Below are 22406 nucleotides of genomic sequence, written 5' to 3'. Positions count from 1 at the left end.
AACAACACCATTGATTCAGTTTTTCCATGCACGACATGGTTGGGTGACAACACACCCTTGTGCCCTGCAATGGGCTGGCATCCCCTCTGCCCCTGCCGTGTGGCCCAGGCTGCCCAGGACAAGATCCTGTCCCCCCCATTTCCCTCATCCCTGTTCTGGATAAGCTGCTGAAATATGAATAATGACCCTCAACCAGCGTGAAGATTCAAACTCAACAAACAACACGGTTGTACCGTACTGGCTGCGAAGGTTTTTAACAGGCTGAGGTGTTTCATGCGACTGGTTTCAGGGCTTTTTCTGGATTCGTGTGACTTAAATGTCGTCTTGTCTCAAAGCTCAGAGAAAATGCTTCTGTAATGAGGTTTGTTTTTTTTAAAATCTTCTTGGCACAAGTGAGGAATCTCACATGGAATTACACAAACTCATGTTTCAGGTCACATGGCAGGAGTCCCCGTTGACCCCACCCCCCCTCCCCGAGAGGCTTGCCAGCACATTTGTGTACATACTTCACACCCTGAGGCTCCTTCCTCCCTAAAGTGCTCATTTTTGCCCCCCCTGCCTTCCTCCAGCCACTAGGAGGACCTTCGGCCAACACGCAGATCAGGAGCTTCGAGGGCGTTCGCTTGGTTGGATTAATCAGAGTCACGTATCTTGCCGGTTCACAGTGAGGTCGCTCTGGGCCGTGAGGTCAGGGCGGCGGCCTGGACTCGGGGATACGGCCTTCCAACGCAAGAGGTCGGGTGTGACCAATACAGTGGGGTGGAGCTAATGGGCGGGGCATGCTAGCCAACAGCAACCAATCAGCTTACTGCTCTACGTGAACATGTCAGAGCCTTGGAAGAAAAAGAAAACTGCCGTGAAAGCAACCCTGCCAACTGCCACTGTCTGCCAGCCACATCACCGTCAACGCTCTGAAAGGGGACCCCGAAAATGCACCCGGCTTTCAGTCCGCACCAATGTCTCATTCTTTCTCCTGTTACTACCAGCCCACCTGTCTCCCGGCTGCTCCGGCTTTTGTTCTGACACCATCCTAATCAGAGCCCCCCCCCCCCCCCCGACCCCCCCCACAATGCCTGGCTTTCACTCATTCTTCCGGGAGTCCCACCTCCACGCTGGAGACCAACGCTGGAGTGTATCCTTTGTCCGAGGCTGAAAGGGAAACTCACATACCTCAGAGTCCACTCTGGAGAAAAAGAAATGTCAGGGAAAACAAAAAAGGCAAGGCCTTAAATGGCAGAGTCAGACCGAAAAGCTCAAATCAGCAGCATGCCTGCTTTGGGCCAAAGGGTGAAGTATTTCATAGGACTCAAGTTGTTGATTGTTATTTCAGAGCATTTCTTAAATTTTGAAATCCACTGTCTGTATAGACACCATGTTACTTTACTCTGTTACCAGGGTGGTTTTAGCAAAAAAGAAAATTAAATCTGAAACATGTAAAAACAAATATTAAGCAAAAACTAAGTAAAGCCAACTAAGGTATTTTAATTGATGTGGAAACACTGTAGTAAAAACAACAATTTTGAAAAGTTGGATGAGAGAAACACTGCTTCGTATCGAATGAGCTCTGGTTTACCCACGATTCTGAGGGTTTGGACGCTTAGGCAGAGGGTGCGGCTGATTGGTCATTACTTAGAGCAGCTCAACGTATCACCGCTTGTCTTTTGGCCGCCCTCCCCAGATCCCCGTCGGAGTCGGCCGAGGGGTAAGTGGGCCGGGGCGGCAACGAGGGCAGCGGGCTCGAGCCACAAAGGGCCGCTTTGTTGCCAGACGCTGGGTAGATTTAAGGCTCAGTGGGCTGACATGAGAGGGGCTGTTACCCCCACCATCCCCCACTAAAGCTGAGCCCTTTCAGAAACCCGTCTGCTGTAACCGAGACACCTGGAGGTACGGAGAGGCCCATTGAATGAGGAGAAACGCAGGTGCAGCGCCCCCAAAAATATGCTTTCATGAACTGCAAATCTTCGCATTAGTTAAACATTTATTCAGCAGATGTTAAGGATCAGGGTCAGGCAGTATCTCTGGAGTTTGGGATAAGGGCCCAGAGGTGATATAGTTATTCTGCTGACTGGGATTTGAACTAATACCCTTCTGCACCTTCTGAGCAGCACCACCACAACACCCAAGTCAGACCACAGGGAGAGTGTGATTGTACTGCTGTGTTCTGGTCTCCAATTTGGAAACCCCCATTTTCAGGTCGTTTTACGAACCCACTACGTGATTGCAGGCACTTCCCTGTTTCCATTGGAGGGCAGCTTCAGTGATGAATGTGTAAAGCCAGTGCTTGAAGTGGGAAAAAATAAGTGCAGGAACTCTAATTTTCTCGGACCACTGTCGCTGCGTTGGATCAGTTTCAATAAGTACCGGAACGCAGAAAAAAGTGGCGGAACCCAAAAGACGAAAATACAGAAGTTCTGGAACTGCGTTCCGCTGCGTTCCGGCCCACTTCAAGCACTGTGTAAAGCGATCTGATCCTGTGTCAAACCTGATGACGAGTCAGAACCACAAGCCAAAGGAGCGCGGAGAGGTTAAAACAAGCCTATTCTGGGGAATTAAGTAGTAGCTGATTATGTTGAATGTCACTCAGCAGCAGGTACAGAGGAGGGGCCACATGGACACTGGGCCCAGCTGAAAACTGATTGGTCCCTGAAGTGTCCCCTCCCCTGTCACTAATCGATTCAAAACTTATCATCAGCTGATGAATAAGTTGGCTGAATTACAGCACCTCTTATGCCCCCCACCTTAAAAAAATCTGAAGAATTACCTCCAGGAAATAAAGAGTTAAATAACGCCATGCATACAAAAACATAAAAATGGAAACTACTTCAAACAGAGAGAAAAGGTGTATAAATGCTCAGTGGTATAATAAAAGTAGCCTGATGTGGTTAGCAGTGCCAAGGTGCCACCTCTGATGAGTAACTCAAGCAGGATTCCAGCAACAGCGCTGCTCTGCTCTGTGCCCTGCAGGCACGAATTCATGCAGAAGAGCTTTTTCTGGATGAGCAGGCTGCGCTGGTGCGTCGGCGGCGCATTTAAGGGAGTCAGCAGGGTATAAAGGCAGGACATCCAGGCACACCCAGAACCTTGTTGGCAGGCGGAACTCGGAAGGCAGGGCACCAGCGGCTAGACAGTCCTCAGCACTGACTGTCAACATTTGTTTAACATAAATCCAACATTAACGGGGATGGGGGGGGGGAGGGAGGGGAAGCAAAATCACCCGGGAATGGGGGCTGAGAAATAAAGCACCAAGCAATTTCTGGGAAGCTGAAAAGAAGTACAGTATACCTGATTGCTTTGTTGCAGCGTGTCCCCAAACCAGTAGGGGGCAATACAAAGATACTGGACATTCACAACCTTGAGCAGAGAAATAAAACAAATGATTACACACACACACACACAAAACATGATGTCCAATGTTACCACACAGAGATAAACCAGAGAAATGAGAAAATTATTAGACTTCTGAAGTTACACATATTTTTCTGACTGACTCTAATTTGTGTGGTTAAATTAGTCAAATTCACATTTCCGGGAGGATATTTGTTGGAACAACTGCTGACATACATTGTGGATTCCGGTAACAAAAACCAAGCATCCCTGCAGGATGAAATTAGAGACACATAAAAAGCTGAGATTTATGGGAGTGATTCTGAACTAAAACATGCAGCTGCACAGTTGAGACTCATCCTAAGATTAGAGGAAACCACAATAAGCATCCGTGCTCAGTGCTTTTAACACGTGACAAATTTCAGACACGTTTAAAGTGCCAGAATTTGTATGAAAGCTCAAGGCTACATTACTAACTCCAGAAAAGAGAACAGATAGTAGGTCATCCTGCAAAGATTTCACCATCAGTACATCTGGGGCCAGTGTGAGGCTGAGACTGTGCTTGTGATCAGATGGTCATCAGTTCAAATCCTAGAGTCGGCAGAGTGATTTCACTGTCAGGCCCTTGAGTAAGGCTCAGAACCCACAATTGTTCCAGGGGCTATCAGATTCTACTATTTCAAAACATATACTGCTTCAGAAGAAAGCATCAAAATAAATAAAATGTAAATTTCAGGGTAGAAAAATTGGTTTGGAGACTAAAAGACTCTCCAAGGCATTCATGCTCAAAGGATGCTATATAGTGCCTTTCACATCAAGGGTGCATCACATAGTTGTGCGGTAACACATTACTTCATCATTTATATGGAATAATACATAAAACATAGGAAACAGGGAAGATGGAAAGAATGAAAACCAGAAGACAATGTGAACAAAACTGGTGATGAGCTTCTGAAGGAAGGAATACATGTATGCAGGGGCTGAATCAGGATCAAAAGGGGGGAGCCCTGTCAGTTACAGAGTGGTGGTGGGGGGGGGGAAATAAACCACTCTCTACTTTATAAGTTATTATATGTATTTATAATTACTATCTTAAAGATTCTGTATGTTCATTTGTCATTATGCTAAAGAAAATACCAAAAAAATGTAATACAAAATAAACTAAAATTGAGATCAAAAAGTTAGTACTTAAAAATATATCAAAATATCACTACAAGTAATATTCTTACTTATTCATTCAAAATGTCCCCGTGAAAATGCATTAAAATTTCAAGTCATTCACGGATTACATCTTACCTCTAGCAGCAGTACAGTAAGTGAAATAAGTCAAAATAAAAAGCCACGGGACAGAAATCAAGGCATCATGTAAGAATATCTCATCCACTCAAGAAATGGAATGTCAGGTCAGAGCCACTAATGAAAATTATCAATAAAGCTAATGGAAAAAAAAATAGCATAAAACTAGCCTTTTATTAAACCAATCACTTTGAATCTTTTACTACATTTTGGGACACTAAGAAAAATAGGTTAATGTTGAAGCGAGCCGGGCTGCTCTCAGGCAAGGTCCAGTTTCGACATAAGGAGGCGGAGCGTGTGTGTGTGAGAGAGAGACAGGTCACAGGAAAATCACTTCTGAGGGAGAAATAAAAAAACAACAAAAGGTAATATGAAAGCAGGAACAGCAGTTTATTACATTAAAAATCCGATACAGCTGGGAAGGGCACAAAGTTAGTGAGCATTTATTAATGCGCAGTTTCCTACTGGCAGGTATTAATTGACCAATCGTGACTCAGATTACATGCAGTGCTTCCCGCTTTGACTCAGATAGGCAGCAGCCCACGTCCCGGGAGGATCTCGACGTGTAAAGCAGCTCAGCTGGCCCAACGGTGGCCAGTCCTTACGTTCTCGCCGTATCGATGGAGAGGTACGGGACCCTCCCTTGTCCACGTGCAGCAGGCCATCGGTTTTGCTCTTCAGACTTTGTATTTTATTTTTGCTGCCTCGCTGATGACACAAATGTGCTAGAGGAGCAAGGAAATTGGGGAATCAGAGCGCAGCAGGAACATGTCAAACCCGGCTCTCCTGACTGACCGAAACACTGTATTGACTGACGAACATCTGAGAAGGTCAGATCCTCTGTAATCATCTACAGCGCCGCTGAAACATTGCACCAAAGCGGTTTTGCCTGATTACTGGGAAGCGTTGACAAGAGATATTGGCAGGAAGGTCAACTCTTGAAGCTTGGCTCGTTCCCAGTCTCTCACTCACATTCCCCCTCTCATTCGCTTTCTCAACCTGACTTGATTCCTCCATCTTCTCCTGGAACCCACGTTCACGAGCATCAAAACGTTACACGGGCATTTTTCTGCTGGGTACCCTGATGAAAAATGAGCCCAGGAAAAGACTGATCTGATGCCAAAATGGCATGAGTCAGGGTTCAAACCTTTATTTTGGCACCGATGACAACTGTATAAAAACATGACCCACAACATCGAGGCCCAGGAGATAATTATGTTAGTTATGTTGACTTAACACCATTTATGGCAAAGGTATAGGAATATTAAAACAGATGAAAAAATCCAAAAACACTAAAACAGTAAAAACAGATCTAAATTATCTAAATAAGATGCTTGATATTAGCTTTTGATAAAAAGCCTAAATAAAGCCTCTGGCTTGACTTTACTAAAAACCTCTATTAGAGAGTCAATAAAATGATATATTTGCCTAAGGGAGTTAAAAGAATGACAGTACTATGAAATGTCTTCAACAGTTAAAGGATTTTTGCATGTAAGACATAGAGGTAGATCTTCACCAGCAAGTACAAACACGCGAGTCAGCCTGCTATACCCTATACAGCATCTTGTATAAATGATATGATCCCAACAATATTTAACGTTAGCTTTTGTCATCCTTCCGCCGAGGAAGAGAAATGTCCAACTGAAATCAGTAACATCCCAGAGTCGTCATCTTTCCAATATCCTAAATCAACACTAAACAGCAAGTCTGGGAAAACCGGGCAACAAACTTCAACCGGCCATTATGTAATTACAAAGAAAGCCAAACATCCTGTATCTACGGGAAACAAAATTCACACCAGTGGAATTCTAGATAAAATACTCTCACATTTACAAACATATGGCTGCATATGGCTTTTATTAAATAAATAGGAAATGAACTAATAAATAAACTGTGGATCTCATACTGAAGCACTACACTTTTTAGTTATGGTCTGCAAAACCACCATCATCCTCTTAAATCCCACACGGAGTGGCTGGCGTTGACATCATGTGGCGTGTGATGTCTTACATTGAGGTCTCGGAAGTACTCGTTGTAGTCCAAAGCGTAACCAACAACAAAACGATTCGGGATTTCAAATCCAACATCTGGAGAAAACAGAAGGCAAGTGAATACTCAAATTTACAGACAGTGATGTAAAAACTAGATGAATTCCACAGCATTCTTGGAGAACACTGTTTTAAATAAAGAGTAACTTGTTACAGTGATTTTTTTTAATTTGGAGCAGCTTATTTTCGGTGGGGGGGGGGGGGTTGTAAATGTTATTTACTTGGCATATAATTAAGGGTTAGTGTGATTAGGGATGGATTCACTACGTACAGTCTGGGGGGGTCCCTAGTCCATTTGGCACCCGCTTCACCAATAAACTGAAAAAAGAAACAGCAGAGCCCTCAAAACTCTCACCCCCCTGAATGGTCTCTTCCACCCTTGTGCGTAAATACACATTGAAAATTGTTTGTAATGGGATAATAGGTCCCTGTCACACTAATGTCAGATATCTCTCTGGAATGAAAAATGAGGGGACTCTGTCATTTGCAGGGAATCTCCCAGGAGCCAGATGGTGCCATCTTACCCAGCGACCTTCACCATCTTGGGCCTGAAGGTCTCCACATGCTCCAGAAGAGCCTTCATTGTCTTTCCAGTGTCAACTATGGCCTGTGGGACAATGGGGCAGCGTCTTAGAAATTAATAGTCCTATTCAAATTACAGATTTAAGGTGCAGGAATAAACACAAGCGACTGATCCATTTAGTGCCAGATAAGGATATCTAGACCACAGTACTCATTTTTAATTTGTCGTGTTTGATTCATCCTGAGACCCTTTAATGGAATACATGGCTTTATTACATGGGAAGCCATACTTTGATGGTAATAGTCAAGCACAGGAGAGACCGTTGAGGTTACAGATAGTCAAATCACTTCTTTATTAGATTAACATTGTTATAAGATTTAACGACTTTCCCCCCATGTCACTTATCTGTTTTCATTTATTTCTCGGCTAATCTGACTGTTTTTTCCCCTTCTTACTGCATATGATTCAGAACTCTAACCTCGCACAACGGAATCCTTCTTTTCCGTAAAAACAGGCTGTATAATTTCACTCAGCTCAATATTACATCAAGCAAACACACTGCTCTGCATTTAATGAGTAAGCAAAGGGGGCCGGGGGGGGGGGCAGGCCTCATGCATTTCCACGACCTTTGAAATGCGTCTGTAAAAGTTTCAGACTGCAATCAGCTCGAGGGATTTTAATGTTGTTATCATCACTGAAATGAGAGCAATGCATCTCTAGGTAGTATAATCACAACATAAGAACTAGGTCAAGCATAACTTCCGAGTAATTGTCTTTTAACTCAGTGTTCAAATGAATCACAACACAGTTTAATGGCTGACCCTTAAAACAAAATCATTTGTCATGTTTTAATGAGACCTACTTCCTCAGAGAAATTCCTCTTAATCCCTTTGTATATAAAAGCTACACTTATAAAACAAAACAACCATAAAACTCTCTCTGTTACTTTATGCTCCTAAGAGTGGTCAATTATGTAATTCATTGTGACAAGGGGAGCAGATAAAGAGCCATATTGATTTTATGTTGAACAAGAGAGAACCTCCCAGAAAGATGTAATTAAAAAAAGGCTTCGAGCCACAAAAATGACCCCAAATGCATCTGTACTCATCCTGAACTATTGGGGGACAGGTCCACCGTCTTAATGTCTGACAGCAACATTCACAGTTTGGTGTGGAACTATGAACACTTCATCTAAAGCTCTGCCGTTTGAAAAAAGGATCTACACATTGTATATCAATCAAAAAATACATTTGGTGCCTCTTACCTCTACAATCAAGACGTTCTTCGTTGGATGGCAGAATAACATAAAAAGGGGACAACAAAAATGATTTCTTACACATTAAAATCAATAACTAATTCAGTTAATGTTGTTGTCACTATAGGCATGCATGAGATATCAGCATCTTCAGAGTAAAACAACCACCGGCACCCAAAAAGGTCCTGAATAGATTTTTCTTATCCAGGCACCATGCAGAACTCAATTTTCTCCAAAAGCTGGGATTTCTGGCACCACCACTGTAGAACATTCCTTGATGGTGATGAGGCAGTGCAGTTTCACACTTGGGGGCGATGTCATCGTGACTAAAAGCTTGCAGTTTTCACACCATAGAAAAACAATCGCAGGACATTTAGCTGATTGGCTCATGCTGTTTACTGGATGCAGATGACATCACAGTTTATGATTGTTATTAAACTTCAGCTACAGGCACTGTTGCACACTATGTCTTCTCGGGGGGCCCAATTAACCATGAAAGGAGTGTTTCACCTTGGAATCTGATAGCGTCAGTTCCATTCCTGAGGTGGTTCTGTAGGGAAATTTCGAGAGTGTGAACTCCAGGGGACAGCCTCCTCCTCTGAGTGGTTCAGCTCAGGTGGGTGAAGCAGGCCAGCTTCTGACCACAGAACTGAAGCTGGGAGGGGATGAAGCCACAGATGAGGTGGACGTGCTTTGATGATCTAAAGGCTGGGTGATGCCTCAATCCCTCAATTCAGGCTGTGGCCATTAATATGAACAGCAACAATGAATTGCCCAGTGCTAACAAAAAAAGACGTTGTTTTGAGGCCGAGAGCCGTTGCCATGGCTCTTAATTTTAAGCCGTTTCCCAGTTTCATCACAAGGCTCCAGACCGCGGCTGCCCCCCTTAACAGGGAACAGAGGGCTATTCTTCTTGCCCTCCGCACCCCAGGGCCACACAGCCAGAAACGGCAAGTATCACGTTTATTGACCCCGGACCTAGGAATGCAGTGTCACATCCTCAGGAATCCTGGTGTCTGTCTCCCAGGAACTGAGCCGCTCCCATTTCTCAGAAAACTCAATTCTTCACAATAGTGGCCTGAAAAGCAGGAGGATCCAGCTGACATCCATCTAGATACCAGCCTGGGCAAGACTTCACAACCATAAAACAGGCTGGCGAAAGACCCATCAGCATGGCAGCTCTCCTGAGCTCAGTGATCGTCCGATAACATTTATTACTCAGTAAATTGTTATTTAAATATCCAGATTCCTTTGTGGCAGGAAGAAGGGGCAGTGAAGATGACAGAATGGATCGCCTCCTCTTGAATAAACCCCAACCAGTCCAAACCCCATCACTGTCCTGGTGGGTGACTGGGGCAACCTCCTCTCACTCTCCTGGTGGGTGACTGGGGCAACCTCCTCTCACTGTCCAGGTGGGTGACTGGGACAACCTCCTCTCACTGTCCTGGTGGGTGACTGGGACAACCTCCTCTCACTGTCCTGGTGGGTGACTGGGGCAACCTCCTCTCACTGTCCTGGTGGGTGACTGGGGCAACCTCCTCTCACTGTCCAGGTGGGTGACTGGGGCAACCTCCTCTCACTGTCCTGGTGGGTGACTGGGGCAACCTCCTCTCACTGTCCGGGTGGGTGACTGGGGCAACCTCCTCTCACTGTCCTGGTGGGTGACTGGGGCAACCTCCTCTCACTGTCCTGGTGGGTGACTGGGGCAACCTCCTCTCACTGTCGTGGATCTTTCAGATTAGCAATAAACTGAACCCTAAACTAACAGGCTACACCCACCTAGAGGTTACAGCCAGGCTGTCGACGCACCCTTCTGTCACATCACGCCCCCAGCTGGGGGCTAAACGATGCTCATGGAGAGGTATCGTGGAAGCACATCTCATCGCTGACTCGTCTGTCCTGTGATCCTCCCCATGGCTGCATTCCCCATTAAGTCACTAACAGATGCTCACATGCCACTGCCTAGCCACTGAATGGTGTCGGCCATCTACTGTCTGCCACCCCATGGAGCACAAGTGTCAGTGCCAGGCATCGCCCCCTTGTGTCACAAGTATGCAACTACAACGGGTGACATAGCAAAATGCATTAACTTGGCAGCTCTGAGCGTTGTCCGTGCTTCTGTGGATATCTTTTCAGGCCAGGCTGTAGTCATATAGTCTGGGTAAGTCTCAAATTACACCACAGAAAGTGGAAGTACTTACAGTGCCTTCTCAAAAACAGTCAGTCACAATTCGTAGACAGCAGCCTGTTAGCCCGTTACTGTCGCCCTGCTGGGCACACTCATCTAGTGCATGCATGTGCTCAGTGAGCTGAATAAAATAATCGCCCGTGTGAGTTTTACTTACACAAAAATGTTCTGGGGCAGAAGGAGAAATGATTGTTTCAGAGAGATAACCAATCAGACTGCAGGGGATCTCTGAACCAATCAAACTCCCATGAGCAAAATGATCAGGTGGTCATTCGGGAAATTACACCTGGCCACAAAATCACTGACAATTTATCAATAACAAAAAACAGAAAATGTTTTTCAGGAGTACTTTGGTTCACTGATTGTGCTTAATTCAGGTCGAGCAAAACAAATAACTGAAAAGTCATGTTAAAACAATGCAAGTTTTAAAAAAATCCCATAGGATTTACCCCACAAAACATGACCGCGGTGAAGGATTCTTGAAATGTTTAGTTAGCTGCCTCATGGTCTTGAAATCGAGAAGGAGAGCCACTCCAACCAAAACACACCGGCTCTTCCGATCCATCCAGGAATTCCTATGCTGGTTGGCAGAGATCCTGCCTTGCTGCTAAGGGGGCGGGGGTACGTACCTTCCCACTGAGAACAGACAGGTCCTCTCCTCCAAGGATATGGAGGTCTTCTGTGGACTGGTCATTCTGGAGCGAGAGGAATGTGAGAAAAACAAAAGGCTTTAAAAGACGACACAGGAGAAAGCCCTTCCGTCCAATCGGTCTCGAAGCTCTGTTTTGCGATTGCAAATGTTGTTAATGCAAAACACTTGCTTAGCCCAGGCCAGTATGAAATATGGCTAGATGGCCTTTCTATGTCATTGTCAAATTTCTGTTCTGTCCCTCACGCTCCCAGAGGGATTCCCAGATCTCAGAATTTCCCCTCGGATAAGATCTACCCAGCCAGATTAGCTGGGTTTCTCTGAACAAAGGCGCGGCCCGCTTTCTTCCAAGAAGCAGTTTTGTGTTCCGCCAACGGTGAGGGACAGCCTTGAACGGACAGCCCACGTCTCCTGGGACATTACAGGAGTCTTCCAGAATGCCGACTCATAAAACCACATGGAATCGTAGAGGGTTTTCCAAGGACTGGTGTTACAAGTAAGAGGCTCATGCTTCAAAGAAAAAACAAGCTCAGTGCTTGGCAGCTAACTTTCATTTGCCTGTCCCACATGCCATTTCAATTCATTTTTATGTAGCACCTTTTACAAGTCTCTCCAATGCACATTACATGGGACTGTTCTGGTACAACACCATTAAAAGAGAATACTACAGAAACAGGACAAATGGAGGACAAAGAAATGAAAGAAAGAAAACTAGATGACAGAGAAGAAGAACCAAAAACTCCCAAGTAGGGAGAAAATAAAAACCCTGGGGGGGTCCAAGGACAACTGGCTGCCCAACGCTCCCAGGCATGCTAACATTGTTGAAAAAGAGAGTGGGCTTGCTTGCTAAAAGCAAGGTGTAACCTATGATCAAGCTCAAAGCCATCAATGAGTCAGTTCTCCACGTCGGCCTGTGTAGGGTAACAGACTGTAGTCTGCACCCACAATGTAAGTCATTTTGTAAGTCACATGCATGATGTCACCCCTCCGTGTGACTAAACCAGGGCTCCGGCTCAGATGGTGCCCACCCTGAGCACCATCCAGACATGTGGGAAGGGAGGCAGAGAGCATGGGTGGTCAGATCATGCATTAGTACACGACAGGGGGGCATGGTACAGGCAGGAAGAAGGCGATGATCCAACACAAAAAGGGTTTATGTAATATAACTAAAAACACAGCAGGGAAAATATGTTAAAACAAATGGACCAGGAGGGGTCAGAAAACAAATGGAAAAATAAGCAATTAACTAAAAACCAAGAATCTAAACACAACTAAAATGAGCAAAGACTCGGAATTGAGTAACACAGGGAGCAGACCTAGAAACTAAACAGAGCAGCACATAGCTACTGAGCACACACAAGAACAGCACAGACTCAATGACTCACTAAGGAACTGAACACAGGCAGGCACTTAAATGCACAGGATCACCAGGGCAAACAACGAAGACGTGCAAAGTATAATCAAACAAATCAAAAAGGACTTGGGACAACAAGGAACAGGCGGGGCAGATTACATTTAAATGAGCATGAAACTAAGGAACCTTAATATACACCAAAATTAGAACTAGGACACATAACACAGAGGGCTGACTACACTACACAAAACCCAAAATCAAAAAGGACACAAGCAGGGCAAATCAAACAGGGAAGCAAAATAACTGCAACACACACTAGGACCAGCAAAAACCTTATAAATAAACAAAATGGGCAAAGCTCGTTCTGAACCCATGACTATAAGGCGACCACATCTGTGCCCCGTACTCAACCCCTTGAGCCATACAATAGGGTGGGGAGCAATGGAACACACAAGGGTTAGAAAGGGAGTGAAAAGGCAGGATGGCCAGCGACACCTGCTGGCCAAATGGGATAGAGACACGAAGGGCAGGGGCAGACGGGTGATGACCCTGACATTAATCAACGAGCATCGTGCATATAAATGGCATGTACAGCAGCACCAGCAGCCATGGTTATGGTGTGTTATGCATTAAGTCGCAGGTAAGGTAAATGGAAGTAACAGGTTTTCAGTCGAGATTTCAAGACTGAGACCGATTCAGCATCCTGAACATAGGTTGGCAAACCATTTCACAATATAGGGGCCCTCGGCAGAATTCTCTAATTCCAACTGTCACTTCTGTCATCTATATGTGGAATGACAAGGACACTTGCATTCTGTGATCTGAGTGGACGATGTGGCTTGTTAACTTGAAGTAATTATGTTAGGTAGGCAGGTGCTAGATCATTAAGTGCCTTATATACAAGTAGGAGAACTTTAAAGTTGGTTCTGAACATAACAGGAAGCCAGTGCAGGGAACTAAGAGCAGCAGTTATGTGTTCAAACTTGCTGCTGCTTTTTTAATACCCTGCAAGGTGTTTAATGTTCAGAGCATTACAGTAGCCTAGCTTGCTGTATACAAAGGCATGTATCAATTTCTCAGTGTCATGAATAGTAAGGATTCATCATAGTCTGGCAATGTTATGTAGCTGTAGGAGTCACACCTTCAATACTGCATCCACATGTGATTTGAATGAGAGGCTGGTATCTAAGGTGACGCTTAGGTTACGGGCTGAGCTGCTGAGGGAAAAGTTCAGCATCTTGGAGCGGAGTGAGGAGATTAGCATTCCTATCTGCAGACTTGCCTCCAAATACCTTGGTTTTTTGCGCATTTAGTGATAAAACTTTTCACTCACCCAGGTCCTTACGTCACTAAAGCAATGAGCTAAAGTGACAATAGTTGTGGTGTCATTAGGCATAACTGAAGTGTATATTTGGGTATTGTCAGCGTAGGACTGATAATTAACATTATTAACATGTTTTCTCATTAAGTTACCTAATGGAGGCATGCACAGAAAAAACAAAGGACCAGGAACTGATCGCTGCGGTACTCCATATTTGAGTGGGTGACATTGATGACAGAGTACAGTTATTTGACACTTGAACATATGCATATATATAATTAATATGGATTAGTCAAATAGGATTTAAATCACTTCAAAACCATCAGTTGCCATTGTTATGTCATTCACAACTTTAGTTAAGACAGCTTCAGTGCTGTGTGGCTCGTGGAAGCCTGACTGGAATATATCCAGTATGTTGTGTGTCTCCAATTATGACTGAAGTTGAACAGCAACTCTCTTCTCCAGAACTTTGGACAAAAATGGTACATTAGAGACTGGTCTGTAATTGAGCTCCTGTGGATCCAAACTTGGCTTCTTCAGTAGTGGTCCGATTACTACTACTTTAAAACGGTCAGGCACATCGCCAAAAGACAGGGACACATTCATTATGGCAGTTATAGGTCTTGCCTGAACTCCTAGGGATTTTTTAAGGCGTTTAGTGGAGATTGGGTCCAGGAGACAAGTGGTTGGTTTGGTTTTAGCTATATATATATATTTTAAACTCCTGTTCCTTGAATAATTCAAAAACAATAAGGGTTGGTACACATTGTGTTTCATCAGAGTTATTTGTGAGCTATTTGAACATGTTTGAAGACGAATGTTTGTAATTTTATTGTTAAAGAAATCTATAAAATGTTTATCTAAGCTCTCAAGGCTGAGGCTTGGGTGGTGCTCTCAGAAGTTGGGCAGGTAAACTATTTGCTATGTTTTGAGATAGCATAAATGATCCAATCCCATTATGATGGAGACCATCCCGTTTATAAAAGCCAAACCATTCCCAAAAAAGGTCTCACTTATCAATAAAGGTTATGTGCGAGATGCACACCAACTCTCCAACCAGTGGATTAGGGAGAGTAGCCTGCTATAGTTTACATCCCCTCTACAGAGAATTGGTAAGGGACCAGAGACAATTAGACTTCAACATTTTGCTTTAGCTTTGGCACATATAGAAATGAAGCTCCTCTTTAATACCTCAGATTGTTGAGGCTTTATATCATGCTGGAACATTCTCTCAGCACCAAATACCAGCGACCCGACACCAGCAAATTAATCTCCCACAAGCTAGTTCTGGAAAGAAAACTTTAAATCTCCAACAGCAGGGGTGGCCAATCTTATCCAGAAAGGGCCGCTGTGTATGCGGGTTTTCGCTGCAGCTCCGTAATTAGATTATTAATTAGAGGACTGATTGGCTGAAGAGTCCTCACACCTGGGTTTGAACGGCTGACCTAAAGGTTATCCCAAAAACCTGCACACACACCGGCCCTTTGCGGATAAGATTGGCCACCGCTGTCCAACAGGCTACAAGTTATATTGCATCACGTTACAAGCCGCAAATAATGACCGACAACCCAAATTTCTGTAAATGGGGCAATACATTATGCAATAAGCCTTTAAATTACACAAAAATACACTAGATAAAACAAGCAAAAACAAGAAAGGGCATGTAGCCACAATCATGTACATCTTGAGTCAGAACCAAGCATAGGCTGATTGCTGTGAACCTAACCATCAGAAAGGAAACAGAGCTACAAAAATTATTCTTCTTCGGGCTTCTTTGTATTCTTCCATTCCTAACATCAATAAGTTGGCTACTTGATATAGGAGCTTATGAAGAGTCAGGGTGTTTCCTAAACACCAGCTTTAAATTCAAGTGTCTGCTGCTTGGGCTTCTGCATATAAAGGGCTCTCCGAAGACATTTGCCATGCAAACACTCGTCTTGTTAACTTTGTTGTAGGTCAGATTTCCTTTGGATGGAGTTTATATTCCACCTGGCCAAACTGGCAGAGGCTCGACGTGCTGGAAAATTTCAAAGTCCTTCATCCAGGGTTGGGGGGGACATGCATTGGTGGAAAGCGCCGGTAAACGGACACAAGCGCAAAGCCACAGGAAAACACAGTGGAGCTGGCGTGGGATCGCTCCCCCCTAACCATTACATTCAAGGCTCCAGCCCTTTGGATGGGAGATCCTCAACCGCGCAGCGGCCAAACTGGGTGTGTACGGACCGGCTGTACTAACAAAACACGAAGCTTGGCAAAAGCGCCCTCCCCTGTGTTTGTATGTCCTGGTACAGTTCATTTTTGGGGAGGATAATGGATTACGGCACCAGAATAAAGGTCTTATTTTACTTACTGATCGAATACGACGCAACTAAGAAAAACGATGCAAAGTTTTCGCCGAGTGCTCCGCACACGATCTCTAGAATAACGTCGCGATAATGTTGATGAAGGACCAGAAACAATCAATGTCCCCGACTCACATCACATAAAACTGATGAAGAGTATGTATAATTGTATTATTAGAGTGCAGCCATCAGTCGCGCATTGTTCAAGCGTCCATTCAAAGCGCGCTTAAAGAAAGTGCTGATCACGTGACTTCACGCAGAAAGTGAAAAGAGTGGTAAATTTGCAGAGGTATATACACATTAGCTGCTTAACTCCTAATCTTTATCCATTATGAATCCTGCTTAAATATGGGGGCACCCTATATCTTTAACCACTCTGATACCGGCTGCCCCCAATCTTATTCAGCTAAGAGCCTTTCCAGTAACTCACACAGAATAACCCGCAAATACAGCCATCAGTATATTATATTTACCAAAGAGGCTGGTATGAACTTGTAAACAATTCATCACAATACGAATAGTACCGGGCTGCTTTCTGATTACTAAAGTCTTACAACATTGCCACCTGCTGGCAGGAGTATTTCATTACAGGCTTAGTGACACAAAACATTTGGAAAGGATCAGACACACGTACGAGGAATATTCAAAAATCAATCTGTAGAATGTCACTTTCATCTGTATTGTTCCATTTTTCCTCCATTTTTATACCTGAAGCTGTAATTTCATTTTTAACCATAATTCGTAATTTCAGTACCTGTTCTACTGGTATCATACTACTTTTGGGCATCATCATAATCACATATTATATACATTCAGTTTATATGATGGTTGATAGGCCACAAAAGTGACTATCCTTAAGCTAAGGTTGGAAATATGGTAATGTATTACTCTGAATGTTGAGTCTGTGCTTTTCAGACTGGATTTCTGTGGCTGACAGGCAGCATAAGGGATGACTAATTAAAGCCAAACTCGTTATGTGCTACACACTGGCTTGGGTGGAGGCATCAAAGTGACCATGAAAAGCTTTTAGTTACGCTTGTACACGAGTGTCGAAGCAATGGGGTCCAGCAACATCACATGACCAGACACGTTGGCTTGGGGCGGAGAAGGTTTACCCGAGAGTGTGGGCATCCCCCAGAGGGCAGCACTGAGCATGGACTATGCTGAGGTGGAAACAGATGGGAGACTCATGTAGGACGCCCAGAGGATCACTTACAAGTTTCCCTGGACGTTTCTCTCATCCAGGTGACTGTTGAACTATTGCAGTATCTTAATTGATCATGTAGTCAAACCTGAGCAGACTGGAAATTAATTTGACCAATCCAGTTGGTCTCACCTCATTTTCCCATGAATGACTTCCTGTTAGTGAAGACTGTGCAGTAGAACGGGAAAAATCACAAACACAAACTATAAAATATTATTACACACACACACACACACACACACACAAACACACACACACTCGTTAATAGTCAACCAAAACATATTCCTGCTTGTGGGCTGATGGTTTCAGGGTAAATTATAATCTCTGCTGCTCCAAGTCTCAATTTATAGCATCGGAAAATCCTTTCCAAGCAGGAATCAGCCAGCCTGTCTCAACATGCTTGAACTGAAGTTACAGTGTTTGGCTCAAAATGGATGATTGATAATGGCACTGGCTGTGTTAGGTAGCAAAAGACCAACAAGACCCATTACCCACAAACTAGGTTACTTCTCTGAACATTTACATGTTTATTTCAGCCCTTAAGCATTGTGTTTTTACTTGATATTCATGGGGGACTCAATGAAAAAAAAAAACTATCAGGCACATTTGTGAACACCCAAAAAAGGAAAATGTGGCAGGACCCCATACTCACTAAGTAGCTCTTTAGCCTGATGAAGTCCACTCTCATGAGGAGGGATTTGCTGGAATTGCGGCTCAGGCCCTTGATGAACTCTACCAGGTCGGCACAGAACTTGTAACCCCCTTTCAACACACACAGCACCACGATGTCATGGTCCCCCAGGTCGTCCATGATGTTCCTGGCAAGCCGTTCGGTCCTGAAAAAATGAAAAGTCAAACTAGGCTGTGCCTGAAAAAAGGTCCTCTCTGCCCTAATCCACCAAGATTCCAACACAGTAAACATAACCTAATCAGGAAGTCATGTTACTCTACTTAAGGAAATGCAGCTGAAATGTGCATGGAATGTCTATCAGAAAGACAACGGCTTGTAGTATTAAGCAACATGTGTCAGAAGAAGGGCAAGGGCCAGTAGTGATGAACATCTAGGACAGCCGTGGTTTCAGCCAGCTGAGGATAAACTTTTGGCTGTTCTTGGAAGCTCCCTTGTGTTTAACGGGTGAGCAGATTTCAAAAGTTACAGAAATGGGTGGGGTAAAATGTCTGACAAAGAAAAATATCAATTATTTCCATGAGCAAATATCTCAAAATCTTGCTTAGCTGAGCCATAAGAGAAAGGGAACACACCCACACACCCCAACACCCTACAGACACAAAACTTTGCTTTTGGGCTGTGCCTAAAGACTTGATATAGCTTTTGTTTGTGACACACTGACATGTTAACACTTGAGTCATCTCTGTTTTATAGGGCATTTAACACTCTGAAATTTAACACTGACATATTTAACACCGCATTATATTGTACAGGTCATTAAAACCATATAAAATCAAAGCTAAATGCAACTATACCCTCAAAAACACATAAGCGCACAATAGAGAGCTGATACTCAAAGTAATTTTTTATTGTTTTAAGGTTAAAATTACTCTACATGAATATATGGTATTATAGTTATACTTTCCGACATACATTATACTAAACACATATAATTGCTCAAAGGAATTCAAACAGTTGCTGATGTGTACTTAGAAGTGTTATTTAACCAGTATTTAAAAAAAGTTCCATTGATTTTACAGGAGTTCCTTTCTGTATTGTGTCCATTTGAAGCCACTTTGAAGCATCAAACTGACTATTCAGTTCTCAAATGAGTATTGAGCCTTACTTGAATTTGATCCATAATCAGAGACCATGCTGCTTTTTAAAAAATTTTCACTGACACGAAGGAGTTGTTACCGGTCCATGATGATTCCGTGTGGGATATAGACACTTTCTATATCTCCACAGTAGTGTTCTGGGTAAGTAAACAGGTCTAAGCTGTATCCCGGCCAATCATCTTCAATCTGTAAATCAAAGAACCAATCATAAATGGAAAGGCCAAAGGAGGTATATAAAAACACTGGCATGTACTGTATTTCTGAAGGAGATGAATATTTTGTAATATAATACAGCTTATTGCTGCTAAAAGATCAAAGATCTAGTCTCGTCACAATCTGCCCCTGGCAAAAGCCTCTACATCAACGGTCCAATTAATTACTTCACCGAAGAGGTCAAAAACTGAGTAGACTACAGAAATAACTAACACTTTCCGTGAACTTTGAGGGCTGAACCTTGAGCCGTGACTGAATCTGGAGTATGGACCAAACATTTGAAAGGCAAAATAATTCAGCTGAGATGTGTCCCCTCCTGGTCCACGACCTCCTTGAATTGTTGAAGCGTATCACAAAGTGCTTCAGACATGCTTTGCGTTTTGAAAAGTCATTTATTGTCATAATGTTGAATAACATCTTATAAGACAAGATGCATGTGAAATTCATTATGTTCCTGTGGTTAAATTGTTCTTGATGATTTTTTTGCTGTACACCTAAAGAAAATTCTTTGGCGCAAAATATCATATTCATTTAATAATACTTATTTTAATCACCGATATCTTTCGTAGGATCCCTAAGGGTGTATGACTTGTTCAATGGGGCAGTATTACTATCAGCTGAATAACCACACGTTACCCATTATGCACAGATAACAAGCGTAGCCGTACGAACCCGAACACCAAGTGCGCACACCGATTGTAGATAATAACTAGAAACGAAAATTCCTGAAGAAATTTTGAGATGGGCCTATTCTGCTGACCGTGTAAGAGCTTGTGCTACTAATAAAGTGGCTGGTCTGTGCAGTGCTAGGTGATTGCTATGATGTTGCTAGTTTGGTGCTATGGTGCTGCTAGGCGGTTGCTGTAGTGCCGCTAGGCATTGCTAGGTGGTTGCAATGTTGTTATTATGCATTGCAATGGTGTTGGAAACTGGTTGCTAGGCGTTGCTACATGGTTGCTATGGTGTTGCATGGTGGTTGCTAGGTGCTGCAATGTGTTTGCTATGGCATCAGAAGGCCTTGCTATGGTCTAAGTAGGTGGTTGCTAGACATAGTTAAATGGTTGCTATGGTGTTGCTATGCATTTTTTGGTGGTTGCTATGGTGTTGCTAGGTGGTTGCTAGGTGCTGCAAGGTGGTTGCTATGGCGTCAGAAGGCATTGCTATGGTCTCAGTAGCTGGTTGCTAGGCATAGCTAGATGGTTGCTATGGTGTTGCTATGCAATTCTAGGTGGTTGCTAAGGTGTTGCTAGGTGGTTGCTAGGTGCTGCAAGTGGGTTGCTATGATGTCAGAAGGCGTTGCTATGGTCTCAGTAGCTGGTTGCTAGGCATAGCTAGATGGTTGCTATGGTGTTGCTATGCAATTGTAGGTGGTTGCTAAGGTGTTGCTAGGTGGTTGCTATGTTGTCAGAAGGTGTTGCTATGGGCTCAGTAGCTGGTTGCTAGGCATAGCTAGATGTTTGCTAAGGTGTTGCTATGAAATTGTAGGTAGTTGCTAAGGTGTTGCTAGGTGGTTGCTAGGCAGTTGCTAGGTGTTTGGTGATGAGGCCTGAGGTTGAATACCAAGTCTTGTTGCTGTGGCATTAACACTGGCTAATTGGCAAAACTTTGATTGAAATGCATTGAAGTCAATGGGAGAGAACGAGGGATGAAAGACGAGTGCGGGGGAAGATGTTGGACTTGGGGTGTTGGGTGATGAGGCCTGAGGTTGAATACCGAGTCTTATTGCTGTGGTATGAACGCTGGGCCAGTGGGAAAACTTTGACTGAAATGCATTGAAGTCAATGGGAGAGAACGAGGGATGAAAGACGAGTGCGGGGCAGTATGGGGGTCTGATGGTTTTGGTTGATGATGCCTGAGGTTGAATACCGAGTCTTATTGCTGTGGCATCAACCCTGGCCGAGTAGGAAAACTTTGACCGAAATGCATTAAAGTCAATGGGAGAGAACGAGGGATGAAAGACGAGTGCGGGTCAAGATGTTGGACTTGAGGTGTTGAGTGATGAGGCCTACGGTATAATACCGAGTCTTGTTGCTGTGGTATGAACGCTGGCCGAGTGGGAAAACTTTGACTGAAATGCATTGAAGTCAATGGGCCATTCACTCCCATGAAAAAAGATGCGCCTTACTACTATTCACATGGTTAGTCAGGCTAATGCTAGGTAAAAGTTAGCATTCAATGCATTCCTATGGGATTTTAAGTGTGTTTTAACGTGAATAACGTCGCCATGGTAACATATTCTGCGCAGAAAAGTAATAGCACACCTCACACCATGAAGGACTCACTTTTGATATATAGCTTGCCTGGCTGCACGCTACGGCACGACCCGCATTAATTGCCGAAAATCACGGAAGAATAATAATAATAAATAATAAATAATAAAGTTTTTTTTCCACTTTGAGAGGGAATTGCACGCAATCCGTAAGCAGTACGGAGACAAACGATATGTCAATCCGTCCGGCAAGGTAAGCCCTACGATTTGGCCCCAACGTGAGCTCCATGCCTTTCACAGGCTCAGCGCAAATTGGCAAAATGTAATTTACTAGGTGAAGAACAATATGGGCCTTTCATTACATGAATAGGCCCATAATAATAACATATCAAAGTGTTACTTTTCTTGTTTTCTGTAATTAATACGTGACTAGGCACATGTTTAAACGCGGGTTTAACTATTTACCACGATCCTTGAGTCCTCTCGCACAGACCCGCTGTCTGCCATACCGTTGGTCCTGCGCTTGCCGCTGCAGACTTCAGGCGGATCGAAGGGGAAGAAAGTAAATCAAGAAAGCGAGGGAGGAGGAGTGCGGGGCAGAAGGAGGAGTGTAAAATTCGGGCTCTCCGCCTCTTTGCTGTTTCTGAAAAGTTTATTGTTTAAATGTTGGTATCTGCGACTCTCAGTGACGA

At 43.8% G+C, this 22406-nt stretch overlaps 1 protein-coding gene across 3 annotated transcripts; it reads right to left on the bottom strand.

The window, feature by feature from the left end:
• Positions 1-4986: 4986 nt before the first annotated feature.
• Positions 4987-22296, bottom strand: prtfdc1a (phosphoribosyl transferase domain containing 1a). 3 transcript variants are annotated; one of them, XM_023823573.2, is made up of 9 exons: positions 22180-22296; positions 19372-19478; positions 18157-18340; positions 11264-11329; positions 8456-8473; positions 7193-7275; positions 6940-6986; positions 6631-6707; positions 4987-5345 (listed from the first exon to the last, which is right to left on the bottom strand). In XM_023823573.2, exons 1-9 carry the CDS (start codon positions 22219-22221, stop codon positions 5298-5300), a joined length of 672 nt encoding a protein of 223 aa, XP_023679341.1. In that variant the 5' UTR covers positions 22222-22296; the 3' UTR covers positions 4987-5297. The 3 variants fall into 3 exon arrangements, with proteins under 3 accessions (XP_023679341.1, XP_023679340.1, XP_023679342.1); XM_023823572.2 differs by having other exon boundaries at positions 4987-6707; XM_023823574.2 differs by lacking the exon at positions 8456-8473 and having other exon boundaries at positions 4987-6707.
• Positions 22297-22406: the final 110 nt, after the last annotated feature.

Source organism: Paramormyrops kingsleyae, chromosome 1, assembly GCF_048594095.1.
Source record: "Paramormyrops kingsleyae isolate MSU_618 chromosome 1, PKINGS_0.4, whole genome shotgun sequence".
Classification (NCBI taxonomy): Eukaryota; Metazoa; Chordata; class Actinopteri; order Osteoglossiformes; family Mormyridae; genus Paramormyrops; species Paramormyrops kingsleyae.
This window is presented reverse-complemented; position numbering and strand designations above follow the sequence as displayed.

Coding starts and splice junctions, on each gene's coding strand:
- prtfdc1a (XM_023823572.2), bottom strand. CDS start 22,221: ATGGCAGACAGCGGGTCTGTGCGAGAGGACTCAAGGATCGTG. Junction 18,341..19,371: donor CACGGAATCATCATGGACCG/GTAACAACTCCT, acceptor TCATTTTTTCAG/GACCGAACGGCTTGCCAGGA. Junction 6,987..7,192: donor AAGATGGTGAAGGTCGCTGG/GTAAGATGGCAC, acceptor TTCTTTTTTCAG/TTTATTGGTGAAGCGGGTGC.